This window comes from Melanaphis sacchari, unplaced genomic scaffold (genome assembly GCF_002803265.2).
Source record: "Melanaphis sacchari strain LSU unplaced genomic scaffold, SCAv2.0 Contig111_pilon_pilon, whole genome shotgun sequence".
NCBI classification, from domain to species: domain Eukaryota; kingdom Metazoa; phylum Arthropoda; class Insecta; order Hemiptera; family Aphididae; genus Melanaphis; species Melanaphis sacchari.
The window spans coordinates 88,105-102,901 of NW_020270431.1; the positions used below are offsets into that span (position 1 = coordinate 88,105).

General features: G+C 28.7%; 1 protein-coding gene across 1 annotated transcript; it reads left to right on the forward strand.

Moving 5' to 3' along the window:
• Positions 1-1,137: 1,137 nt before the first annotated feature.
• LOC112603842 lies at positions 1,138-13,287 on the forward strand. The gene is made up of 4 exons (XM_025352620.1): positions 1,138-1,366; positions 11,095-11,519; positions 11,818-12,064; positions 13,111-13,287. The coding sequence occupies exons 1-4, from the start codon at positions 1,316-1,318 to the stop codon at positions 13,210-13,212; spliced, it is 825 nt and encodes a 274-aa protein (XP_025208405.1). The 5' UTR covers positions 1,138-1,315; the 3' UTR covers positions 13,213-13,287.
• Positions 13,288-14,797: the final 1,510 nt, after the last annotated feature.

The following is a 14,797-nucleotide window of genomic DNA, read 5'->3' on the forward strand; positions in this document are numbered from 1 at the left end:
TCCAATTTTAATAAGCGTATCTTTTTAGAGCACCCTTAATGTCATGTATGATTATTATACATAAATTACTTATATTTAATTTACTGTAACCATAATTTATTAGTCATTTTTTTAATATATTTATCATGCAATATAAAACAATATTTAAATCTAATAAAATAAAAGTAATTTTCATAAATCACGATACTAAGAGCTACGTATTTTTACTTTATTTTTGAATGTAAACATATTGTACCCAGCCAAAAATGCGTTATGGTTTCGTTAACAGTTAAGTTCTAATCAATGGCATAATTTCAATGGAAAAACTGAGGGTGTTAACTCCTGTTTTTCAGTTAATGTTATCTCTTATTTAGTGATTAGTATGTGATAACTTAATCCAAATCCCCCATTCAAAGGTCTTACGTTTAATATTCCAAGCTTTGTACTTTACGTGTTCGTATGATAAAATAAAATAAGATTTAATCAATTATAAATTATGAAAATTCTGATTTAAAACTGAGCGTGCTAAGCACATCGAAGCGTTGACTCCAAACTAGGGCTTATGATTGTAGCGAATAATTCGTGTCAACGTATTTAAATAATGCGCTGTTAATGAGTACTAGCGGTTCGAAGTTAAAAAAAAATCTTTCATTGAAAAAATTGGTTGGTTTTGCCTGTATTCGCGTTGACACATAACATGGTCAAATACGAACTACTCGATAAATCGATTCAATATTATTGTGAATATTTAAAACGTAGTGCTATGATGTTGTGTTATTTTTTGATAAATACTACAACGACCGACAAATTGGGTTCTAGATACTTATAACGCTACAGCAATAAGTGATTATTTTACCAATTATTAGTCACGAACAATAATACGAATTACGAACGTGCGATCACCAGTTGAACAAATAATATAATAACAATAACGTGTCCCGATTGATGACATTGTTTTTGTGGATAATCTTTGAACATATTTTTTAAACGGTTTATTTTTTCAACTGTATCGATAGTCATAAATTGTGTTTTTAAGTTTCTGTTTTAGGTGCAACGTTATGCTTCACAGGTTGCACGTAGGAGTTGTTAGACTGAGTTGATACTAACTCCTCGCCTTTTGCCCGTTCCGCAATATGTATTTTACCGATGTCGGCGCTGGTATTAGTTCTCGGTAGTGTTTGACAGGCAATTCGCCGTGCTGTTTTTGCGATGCACAATAAACATAAATCATTATTTTTTTTTTATTTTAAAATGTCTATCATCGTTTCATTACAACGTTAAGGATAATATTATTGTATTGCCGTCGACTGAAATTTATCATTTCCGTGCAATTGTAATGATTTCAAAAAGTTTCAGTTCGTCGTCCACAATAACCTACCTATATCGAGTTGAGTACCTATACCAATACTATCATCGTTCGACACACATCGTAGACGTGATGTATACATAATTAATATTATATTGTGCAAATGTTTTAAAATTTTATTGTTTTGTCCAATACGTTTGGATATTCAAACTGCCTTTACCTCGGTGTTAGATTAAGAGGCGCTGTTTGAATAAATGTCTAGGGGAGGGAAGGATTTAAAGAGGGCAAGTTTTTAAATAAGTAACTATTAAAATATAATTGTTTAATAAAATATTATTAATTCTTGTATGGAATATATTAATTTTTCCGGTTTGCAATTTGATTATATAATTATTTAATTTTTTCGAGAGTAACGTAAGTATTATAAAATAATTAATAAGTTTCCGGTAGTTGGTAATTTGACATCGAATGTCTCAAATCGTTTCGTCACATGCTTAATAATTTTATTAGAATTAATTTTTCTCAAGAGTATTGTATTCAAATCCTACTCGGGTGTATCATGTGAAGTTCTTAAAAAATCCAATTTTTTAAGTACTACTATACTGCGTTACCGGAAACGTACTAAAACAAGATTATTTAATAATAATTATTATTGTTGTTATATCGTTCCGTTGAATTGTATTATGTGCATGACGTGTCTTTAGTTGAATAGGTACATAAAACAAAGTACCTACTACCTATCCATATAAATATCGTTTAATTTTACGATTTTTTCTATATGATAGATATCAATAATTTTTTTTTCATTTATCAACATATTATAATATATTAAATTTTGGAAATGTGGCGCCCATTGTCTTATATAATACACATTATATACATATGATATTTTAAAATTTATAGAATAAGACAATAGCCTCAATGATCTGCAAATGAGATCTCCTCCCCCCACCAGGAAAATGTAATTTTTTTAATGAATTAAAAATTATTTAATATTGAATTATTAAGAAATTCATTGACACACTAATATTAGGTTCAGATTCAAACATATTTAAAGACAAATCAAAACAAAAAAATTAATGTTTTTTGCGGCCCATTAATGATTATTTACAAATTCGGAAATTTGAAAAATTAAGTTTTAAACATTTTACTATTATTGTATTTTGAATTTTCAGCACTAACAATTGATGATTAAATAGGTTATTAATTTTTTTTATTTTTTTTTAATTTTCACTTAATAATATAGCTAGGTTAAAATTTACTTTTTTAACTTTTGCGTTAGATCTAATATCTTATATATATTATTTTCTACACTGATCCGTACCTATAGCATAAACGATGGGTACTTTTTCGTTATTATTTCTTTTAGTCCATTAAAAAAAGCGGACGACCGTGATGCACGACGATTGCAGCTGCATTGTACTTACCAGTAAAGCGGGTAAGTTAAAGATGGTAATAATTAATAATAACAATATTTTTAGAAGTTGTCTCTGATGTATCGTGTTTAGATGTATATTGTTATTATCGAAACTTTACGACACAGTTTGCCGCACCCGTTTTCGACCGTGCATAGTATTATTTTATCAGTAAAGTTCAAATTTTGTACGCGCATAAAATTTAATGTACAATATGCTATTATATTTGCTATACATAATATGCGTTCATTTTTATTGTGAAGTATCTTCTATATTGTATTAAGAAAAATTTCCTCTTACACCTGAGATGTTTGTTTTGTTGCTCAATCATAATTTACGTTAGAACATTTCGTAAATCGCTATAAAATCGATAACATTTGTATAATATTATTGTTTTTATATAACACTATGCACCTATAGAGATTAGAAACTAGAGATTTCTGTAGAATTTAAATGGTGTAACACATTATCATTGGATTGCTTCACTTGGTCATAAAAATATACGCTACCAAACCTATTGACGTCGAACTTATGTTTAATATTCTTCATTTAATTGTGTAGAAATATCTGCAAGCATAAATGACGATTTAATGCGTTACGTAGGTACCGACTGTCAAATAAGCATAATTTAAAAATTTTCCAAATATGTTTTAAAAATATAAAAATATATTAAACTATAAATGTATGTACTCAGATCATATAAATATTTGATAAAAAATATAACAGTTGCATAAACAACTATAAGCAAATAACATAAATTTGTTGACAATCTATGTATATATATCAAAATGAAAAATAATTTTAATATACGAGGTGTGGCTAATAAATAACGAGATTTTCTCTGTAAAAACTTTTTATTTATATTTTTTAATAGTTAAACATTTTTCCCCTTCTATATACTCCCCTTCATGTTTGACACATCGCTCCATTCTAATTTTCCATTGGTTGAAACATTGTTGGAAATCCTTTTCTTGCAATGTCTTTAACACCTCTGTCGCTTTTGTTTTTACAGCTTCAATTGACTCAAAATGTGTGCCCTTTAACGCACTTTTTAATTTTGGAAAAAGCCAAAAGTCGCATGGAGCGAGATCTGGGGAATATGGGGGGTGTTGAAGCACTGGAGTTCGATTTTTAGCTAGAAATCGCTTTACAGATAAGACACTGTGAGCCGGCGTATTGTCTTGATGAAAGATCCAAGAGTCATTTTCCCACAACTCAGGCTGCTTTCTTCTTACTCGTTCTCTGAGTGTTGTCAATACTTGATGGTAATAATGTTGATTCACAGTTTGTCCCTGAGGTACCCATTCTGTCATGATTTTTGAAATGTTAACGTTAGTTTTTGAGGAGCATGGACGACCCACCCGTTGATTGTCTTCAACTTCTTCACGACCCTCACAAAATCGTTTGTGCCACTCAAAAACACGTGGTCGTGATAGGACACTATCTCCATCTACTTCAGTTAATAAATTAAAACTTTCGGTCGCAGATTTTCCTAGTTTCACTAAACATTTTAAATTAATACGTTGTTCAATTTTTTCGTCTGGCATGATTTCGACATTCAACACGTAAGAGGTCAATTTAAACAACGCTTACACATAGACTACAAAACGGAAACTGACTAAACTGGTATTGTTCGATGCAGTGATATTCATAGATTACAAATATACTACCATTATACCCTTATCTACTCATGGCTTATCGCTAAGTAGATAGTCTCGTTATTTAATAGCCAAACCCCGTATGTTTGAATGACAAGTTATAACTTAGAAAGTTTACGTTCCGTAGAAAAAATTGTATATTTTCAGCCTTAGTATTAGAATTTAGAGTGAATTGACTTATTATCAGGCTTAAAAATATCAGTTTGCACAGTTGCACCGGCGGTTTATACAGCACTAGTGAACGGATTGACTGTGCTTTCAATTAGGCATGTTCCATTTTGTAATCCGTAAAACACTCAAAACTTCGTCGATATTTAAGTCTAATTTAACAATATGTGTATAAAAATATATATAATTTTATAAGTGTATGAACGTAGATATATCTATAGATATGTATAGGTATTATACTTAAACAATATTAATTTCATAATTGATTTAAATAAATTAACTAAATTTTCATCGAAAACAACGTTTTTATTGCGTCAACAATTTATATTATTTATAATATTTAGCAAAGTAGTATCTGTATGATATATACATAAAAAAAAAAATATAACAATCAATAATAACATTACAATAAAAAAAAAAATATATATATATAAAATACAACAATGTATAAAAGATACAAATAATTCATATAAAAAAAATGATATAAAAATATGAATTTCCAAAAAATTGATAGTTGTGCATAATTACACCATAATGTACAAAAATATAAAAATATATATTATAATAACATGAAAAAATTAGAAAAAATAATAATGCTGATATGATTATAAAGATTACACACATGTATATAAGAATCAATTGCAATAATAGGATAATATGAAAAATTGCAAAAAGTTTGTAGTTATTATCTACTGTATTTGAGAATACAAACAAGTACTTATAATGATATGAAATAGTAAAAAAAAAAAAGTTGGTTATAAAAAAATATTTACGTTTCAAAATGCATGTTAATAAATAATAATGATAAATCACAATAATAATATTAAAAAAAAAAAAATCCAATAAATTGGTAATGATGTGCAAAAATAGACATAAATAATAACAATATATAAAATAATACAAAATCAAAAAAAGAAAGTCAATTATAAAAATTGTAAAATAATTGAGATAAAAAATTCAGTTCATTAGTAAAAATAGAGAAAAATATATAGGTAACAGGTAATACATGGAAATACCAATGAACAACTGAATTGTAGATAAAAATAAAAAATATGAATAAAAATAAAATCATTCATAGAAGATTTCTCAGTATGCCTATAATACAAAATTAGAGCCATCTGTACTTAATTTACCTACGCTTGTGGCCACTGCCACCGCAACAACATAGCTTTCTACCGGCACTCAGTATTCTTCTCCCCAGTACCGACAGAAAAGATTTACGTTTAGGTATTGGTGGTTGTACTGCCATCTCCGCTGTATTGTCCCCAGTTTCCACTGCTTCGTTTTCGGTTTCCATCACTTCTTCTTCATTAATACTTATATCGTTTATTTCTTCCCAAATCGACCACATTTGATTTTCATCCGACGGGGTTATCATTAACGAGTGCGAAGAAGATCTTATCAGCTCAAAGTCTGATAGTTCAAATTGCTTTATATCCGTTGACGACTTTGGTGTCGAATGCGTTGACGAACTTAGATCTAACTTTGTCCGCCACGACCGAATATAATCTTGTGGTACATATTCATCATATTCGTTTGACCATAATGAATCGAAACTAAATGACTTCACTAAATTTGTCTTTTCCAATTGTTCATCGTCGCTTGACCATACTGACTGGGAGTGCGTTGTCAATCTCAGATTCAAGTCCGACGGTGTCTTCAACGCTAAACCTGATGGCCACGACTGCTCTGAATCTAACGTCCTCATCAGTGCCGACTGCAATTTCGAACTCGACATGTATAGACTTTGCCTATGGATATATCGAGTTCGTACAGCGACTATTTCTGCTGCAGTTTTAAATTGAACTTCTGCTAAGGGCGGCTTTTTCGAATGACGCACACCCGGCAACCCGTCGTCATTATCGTCGTTATCGTCGTCTCCTGAAGAATAATCATCCGAATCACTTGTCATAGACGATCTATCGTGAATCGGAGTTAAGTATTTTGCTTGTATTATAGCCAAGCGTATTTGTTCAAATAGTTGACTAAATCCACTATGTTCCACTACCAAAGGTCCGTTCGTTGTAAATTCTATTGTCGTTGTATCTCCATTGCATGAGCCATTTTCCAAGTTCATTCGCGCATTACCAGTGGTGCTACTGTGTGATCGTACCGACCCTTGGGACGCGCACCACATGCTCCCAATTGCCGGGCCCGAGATATCCGAATTCTCAGTAAGGTTTATTTTTTGTTTTGTGCTTTTCATTGTGTGATAATTGTTTGTTTTGAGGGATTTACTAATAGCTAGAAGGCTCCCTCAAACCTTACCAGCCCCAACTAATGAAAGTAAGGGCTGGCTCAGGACCTCTTGGTGAGACTCAAATATCGAATATTTGAGTCTGCAAGCTCCCCCACCACGACAAGGTGGGTCCCATCGGGGGAGAACCGATAGATAAATAAAAAGAGAGCGCAAAAAATATAAACGAGAAAATTGTTTGCTGTAATTTAGTTTTCTATTAGTAATATGTATTAGGTTGAAATATTTATTACAAAAAACAAATCACCTTTATTATTAATGACAATTAAATAGTATCAATTAATATAATATAAATATAGTTATTATAAAATTAAGTCAATACCGGTGTACTGTAAAACGATTTTAATAGGTTTGTGGAATAATTACTAGTTTAAAACTAATCTAAATTCATTGAAAAAAAATAATTAAAAACGTTGTGTTCATATACAAAATTAAATGTTAATAAACAAATAATAATATACATAGCAACGAGAAGCTCCAAGTTACAATGAGTAATATTTTTTGTAATCATAGTTAATCGTTATTTTTCGTTACAAATTTGTTACAATTTTGTTAAAAAATTAAACTTATAATAACGCTTAAAAAATATGATTTAATATATTTTATTATTGCATGAACGATGAACTTAACTTTCAACTTAAAAGGATCTTGTATTTAATTTTTATGTTATAACTTACTGACTATACCTATATAATCGAAGAAAAAAACTAAAATAAACTAAGCATTTAAAATGTTTATAAATAACTTCAAAAATATTTTGAAAATTATATTTTGTTTTGAAAATGATTATATAAAATATTTAAGAAAATATTCAAGTCTCTACAATTATTCCTTTTTAAATTTTTTTGGTATAAAAATTAAAAAAAGTGTATTAAAGAACTCACATTATTGTAACACCAATGAACATAAATATATATTTATAGATGTTTTACTCTTCTCTGAATTTGATTTATAACTCTTTAACAATGTTATAAATATTACCGTTGATCCTAAGTCATTCGAAATCATATTCACGGTATTTGCTGTCGTCATAGTGTTGTTTCTTATTCATTTTAAAACTAAAATATATTTGAACTGTTTTAAAATCGCCTTTTAATAAAAGAAATGTATGATGTAAATTATTAAACTATTATTTATCATTATTAATTTGTATAAAAAATTTGTTTCATACGAGACTGGATGGTAGGAAATCTAAACTAATACTGACAACAAAAATTTCGTGTTTTATTCGCAATCGTACGAACGTATAAACATATAGTGAATATCTCCTCGACAACGTACAAACTGCAATAGTTTTGTAGCCAGTTCATAATAATAATATACATAGTAACGAGAAACTTTAAGTCACAATGAATAATATTTTTTGTAATCATTGTTAATTGTTATTTTTCGTTATAAAAATAACTTTAAAAATCAAAAATATTTTGTTTTGAAAATAATTATATAAAAATATATTCAAGTGTCTACAATTATTCGTTTTTAAATTATTTTGATATAAAAATTAAAAAAGTGTATTAAATAACTCACATTATTGTAACATCAATAAACATAAATATATATTTATAGATATTTTACTCTTCTGTGAATTTGATTTATTACTCTTCAACAATGTTATAAATATTACCGTTGATCGTAAGTCATTCGAAAGCATATTCACGGTATTTGCTGTCGTTATAGTGTTGTTTCTTATTCATTTTAAAACTAAAATACATTTGAACTGTTTTAAAATCGCCTTTTAATAAAAGAAATGTATGATGTAAATTATTAAACTATTATTTATTATTGTTAATTGGTATAAAAAATTTGTTTCATACGAGAGACTGGATGGTAGGAAATCTAAACTAATACTGACAACAAAAATTTCGTATTTTATTCGCAACCGTACGAACGAATAAACATTATAGTGAATATCTCCTCGACAACGTACAAACTACAATAGTTTTGTAGCCAGTTCATTTTTTTTTTCTAAGGAGATTATAATATACATATCTACTTCATATTCAATTTCCTCTATGTCAACAATGTTTACACTTTTTAATTTTAATAACGCGATTACGTGTCTTAATAAATTAAGTAAAATTTGATTATAGATATAAACTCTATTTTTTTACAGTTATTATTTTGATCATTTTCAACTATAATTTATTTAAGTGATAAAACGCGTAAATTTATTAAATTATCAAAAAATAACATTCTGGTTGTATTATTTGTGAATTTTTGGATTTATTGGATTTCTGTATTATGATATATATATAGACATACAATTATATAGTTACTATAATATTATATCGCTATATACTAATTGAATCCCTATACCTGAAGGGGAATAAAATAATATACTAATTGAGTCTCGGGTACAAACGGGATATATACTAATTGAGTCCGAGGTTAGGAAACTAATAGTATACGAATTGAGTCCGAGGATTATTTTGAGTAAAATATAAAATCAACCGCCTTAAGTCCAGGCAAAGTGGAAATTATGCCGCACAGCCGTTATGCTCGTCATGCAGCCTCATTTTCATATTCATTGGCGAGGATCACTAACAGCTGTGAATCCTTTCATTCGAAAATTAATGCTATGTTATTGTATTCAGCCCATCCAAACATTTACCAATTTATAAACATTTTATTGAATGTACAATGCGAAATTTATATAAAAATTAGAAGTATTTATATAATTAATACAAGAAATTATATAAAAGAAAAAGAAAAAGAAATCGAACATCAAATTTTACATTGTTGTAATCAAAAAAAATAACTAGATTTGAATATAAACAATGCTTATTCCATACATTTTTACCAGTATAAAAAAACTTATTTTATCATTTTCCATATTTATTAAATTATACACAAATTATTCATACTGTATTATACCCCTACATTATTATAAAATATTTGAAAAAAAAAAATTTTTTAGCCATACCTGTAGCATTTTTTGTTATCGACAGTCCTAAGTCTATAAAAATGGGAAGGAAAATATTGTTTTTTTTTTTTTTTTTAAATTGTCGGAACTCAGTTAGTATTAAAACACGGACTCAATTAGTATTATACCTAAAATTTCACTGGACTCAATTGGTATATACCCTAAAACACCCGGGACTTAATTCATCATAAAAGGTTATACTGGGACTCAGTTCGTATGCAGCGTATTATATTGTGAATTTATTCAGATTAATTTACTTAGATATTTCTAAAGGAAAGTTGGTAAAATGGAGACAATACATGTAGTCTTAATCCTCAATAGACATTCAATAATTTTTGACATTTTTTCGTTGTATGTTGATAACAATTTCGCTGGGTCGATACTTGAAAATAAAAATCATAATTAATCGCCTCCGAATAGGCCACACAAGGCTGACTCACAAGTTCTTTGTGACCAAAGAGGAGCCCACCCAATATACAGTTTCTGGGGTCAATCTAACAATTAAACATATAATAACAGAGTGCTACCAATACTTCGACGAACTGAGAAAATTCAACATCCCACTCAAAATGAACGAAATGTTAGGACCAGGCTCTGAAAATATTTCAAGTATGTTGGTTTTTCTAAGAATGACCGATCTATACAATAACATGTATATCTTCTGTTAATTATAATTATAATATTAATGTTAGTACCTAGTAATTACATATAATTAACAACGTATTAATTGTATAATTTTAGCTATACGACGCAATATGTATTAAACACGAAACTAATAAATTTTGCTGTTGATGTTTTTTTTAAGTTCAATAAAAAAAAAAATCGCTGGTTCGAAACTTGAAAATAAAAGTTCATGAGAAACATCTATATACATCATTATACAGAAATTTATAAAATTAATTTAATCGTAAAAAACAAAGGTATAATTTTTTATTAGTACTATTAATTTTATTTTTTAAATGAAATATATTGATTTATCTTAAACAACATTTCATAATTATTTTGTTATAATTTGAAGTATAATAATTATCTTTGAAACTTAAAACTTTTCGCTTTTATTCACATTATTATTTTTTATACCTACACAATAAAAATTTTAAAACATTGATCCTATTTTTACGCCGTTTACCTAAACAACAAACTATTTTAAACTATATCTACACGGTTCTTCAATTTTTGTCAATCTTGACTTATAATAGTTAAATAGTTACACCTACAATTCGCAAAAACGTTAAATTCGTTGACGTCGCATAGTATGTGAAATAGTAATTTACAAGTAATCGAATTTTAGCACTGCAGCGTAACGTTATTCATAATTAATTATCACACCAATTATCTATTTATAACTATAATTTTTCTCTTATTTACGACTTTGTTTTGTCTGACAGCTCGCGTACCAGTCATCGTCCAATGTTTGGACAGAATTAGAAAAGCTCCAGTTGGCTGAAGCCATCGACATGTATGGAATTGGTAACCTGACTCGAATAGCTACACGCGTACCCACCAAAAAGCTCAAACATGTGGAGCAAAAGTTGCGCCAGCTTAAAATCGAATGTCGGAAAGAGGCTGAGTGCTCAGACATGAAGGTCATGCGGTTCGTCAACCTCAACGAAATGGATGACTTGTTCCTTGCTGGTGGAACCAAGCCCAAGGACGTGATGGTCAAGTGGATGGAGTACCTAGAGACGTTTTACAAGGATCCGTGTCAGTTCGACAAGTTCAAACTATTTTCCAGCGCATTTTTGATAATGTCAGAATGTACGCCTCCGCCGGAAACGACCTCGGACGCCTCAAATAACGTCATAGACTTCAGGTAAATTTCCCGGGGCGATTCTCGTTGGTGAAAATTATTGACTGAATGATATTCAAATGTCGGAAGATTTAATTTTATCTTGCGGTTTCATCGAGGAAGGGAGGGGGTTTGGAATTCCAACCTTATTTTATTTATCTTTAATCTGCTGGCTATCGATGAATTTAACCTATGTAATATTATAATATATTCTACATCTACATCGACACTTTTTGTATCTCATAGGGTATGCATATGATTAAAATGGCCAATATATAATTGTATTATCAAGTTTAACATGTGTCAACTCTTGTCGTTCCAGGAAAGTGTACTATTTTTTATACCGCGTCTTCAACAACTATTACGTGGGGAAAAATTACAAAGACACCAAAATAACGAACTACCTACACGAAATGTTCTTGCGCGTGTTGGACGAAATCGAGTATACGTCCGACGATGAGAAAATTGCCATGTACAACATCGTATCCAATTGGACCAGTGTCAACAGGGATGAGTCGCTAAAAGTGTACGGGAAATCTTTTGGAACCGAGACTAAACAAACGGAATTGGTAAGCGGTATTCTTGTATGCAATTATGTTTTTTTGTGGCTTTTATAATATTTACCCTGTCGATCGTAATGCTAATTGACGCATGAAAGTGCGTTATTCACGTTTTAATTATAATTTTCCTTTATTCCTTTTATTTTCTTCTTACTTTCTTTGGAAATATTTGCAGACCGTCTAATCATAAAAAATCTAATTAAAATCTTCACATTAAATCAGACACGATTTAACTTGAAAAGTGATGGCTATGGCTAGGTCACGTGCTTTATTACATGATCAATTTTTAAATTTTTTTTCTTAATCAACATTTGTGCCCTAGTGACTTTATATTGATCTATTTAGGTTCAAAAATTGGGTTTTACAATTGCCCTAAGTTCATCAAGCTTCATATTTTTATGATTTTTCTTTTATTATTTTCTACCAATTGATAAATTTTCAACGAGTATAATATTATGATGTTTTTAATTCTATTTGACTATAAATTAAGTATATTGTACGTTATGTGATCAAATAAAAATATAATTGCATTATCATAATAATATTATGTATCAGTTTTTAGACCACGATTCGTATATACATATTTTTTAATTATTTCGTTTTGCTGAATTCGTAATTCTAAGTAAATTATAGTTTTTTTTTTTTTTTAAATTAAAAACAATACATAATAATATTAAGTTATCCTTCTGTCCTCCATAATAATAATGTATGTTCACATGCTAGTTGCGGTACGCTACTTATGTTTTCCATTGTTTTTTTTCCCATTTAAAACAACCACCACACGTTAATCTACTTATGACCTAACCTTGTGCTCTTTAACTACTTTACTCACATACATATAGTTTTTCTTCAACTCAACAATGATGTCGCATGTGCAATTATTAAAAATAATTACGCATGATTACAATTTTTCCACAAATAATTACTGTGATGCTTATATTATAGTAGTCTGAAGTATAAGTATAGTTATTCACGACGCCTGAATAACACCAAATAATATTTAGTTTATATTACTTTATCAATATTCTAATGCTTGGTGTTGGTTTTAATATTAGGATACCAGATTGAATTTGAAGACGCCCGGGTTCAAGGTGTTACAGCATCCAATGATTCCGAGTTTCAATCCACTTCACATTCAGTCCAACACGCCGTTATAATAAATGTTATTCCTTATAAGACTACTACATTTAAATTTGTTAAGCTCATAACCTTAATATTTAACGAAAATTTTATTTTAAAATCTTATTGTTCTGTTTTTCCCCCATAATTTACTCTTAATATCTTATACTTGAGTAATTAATAGTTTTATGGTAATAAAGCCAAAAAATAAGAGAAAAATGTTTTATTTTTGATTTTAAAATAAGAATTAAAAATATAAACAAATAATTATGAATCAACATTTTTTGTTTTGATGTTTGTATAGATACTACAGTTTAGATTTGCTTACTTAAACAAAAACGTGTATACCGCTACAGCTGTGTAATTTTGTATAATAACGGATATATATAACTAAATATTACCTATCTGTTATAGGCTATAGATCAGGGACAGCAATTTTATTGCACATAATCCAAGTTTTAATAAAACGTAAAAATATTTTTATTTCATTGTTAAATATTACATTTTGTGAAAACGATTCTTTATTATTTTTAAATAATAAAGTTATTAAATCGAATGTGTTAAAAGTTTATGGAACTCATTTTCAGACATATTTTGTAGGTACTTTGGAAAAAATTGATTATTCATTTCATACACGTAGATACATTAAATATTCACGTTAACATACTGTTGTAAAATTTTATTTTCTACAATGAACGCATTTCAATTAAATAAAAGTGTTACTATATTGATGGATGAAAGACGAAACTAATAAGTCTCGTGTTTCATTAAAACTTATAGAATAGACACCCTATTTTTAAAAATAAAAACGATAGTGAATATTTTATTAAAACTTTGATTTAAAATCTCTACCTCTATAGTATAATTTGTCATTTATGCAATGTGTTTGAATAGATCTGATGTGCGATCGCACTTAGCATGACGGATGACAATTAGCATTACTATATTATATTTGACCGATATAACTATCGCTACCTTTGAATCAGTTTATGTAATGTTGTTACTCTAATAAATCAATACTATTCAACGAGAATATAGCTTAACGTAGGTACATTTTCTATAACAATGTTTTTTCAGATATTATAGAAACATTTTACTAACGATATTAGAACATTTTAAAGATCTTTCCTGAATACTTGGTTAAAATTATTATTTCTAAATCTTATCTCGTTTATAAAACGAAGATTATCTTAAGTTTTAGACAGGTAAAAAATAGTACTTTTTAAATATATATATATTATATAATAAGTGCACCAGATAATAGGATCAAATGATTTTTTTATAAATAAATAAATTGAGTATAGTATTGATTGGATAAGATAAATTGTGAATTTTGTTGGTTGAATGTATGAGTGTATCTAGAGAAAATCATTAAATCTGGCCCTGTCTTGAATGCTTACGCACTGCTGATATCGATGGACGATGACTATACGTCCCGATACCAAACTTTACTGACATCATTTGTTGATATATACCTGCAAAAGAGAGCACGTCCGAATGTCGACAAAAAGAATAATTTGATGATATTATATGCCAGCGTTATATGCATTATGTGCATGTACAATTTTTTTTCTCGTACATATATTTATATTTTAATATGTATAAAAATCGTTATGTGACAAT

Coding starts and splice junctions, on each gene's coding strand:
- LOC112603842 (XM_025352620.1), top strand. CDS start 1,316: ATGATTTCAAAAAGTTTCAGTTCGTCGTCCACAATAACCTACCTATAT. Junction 1,367..11,094: donor CAATAACCTACCTATATCGA/GTTGAGTACCTA, acceptor TTTGTCTGACAG/CTCGCGTACCAGTCATCGTC. Junction 12,065..13,110: donor AGACTAAACAAACGGAATTG/GTAAGCGGTATT, acceptor TTTTAATATTAG/GATACCAGATTGAATTTGAA.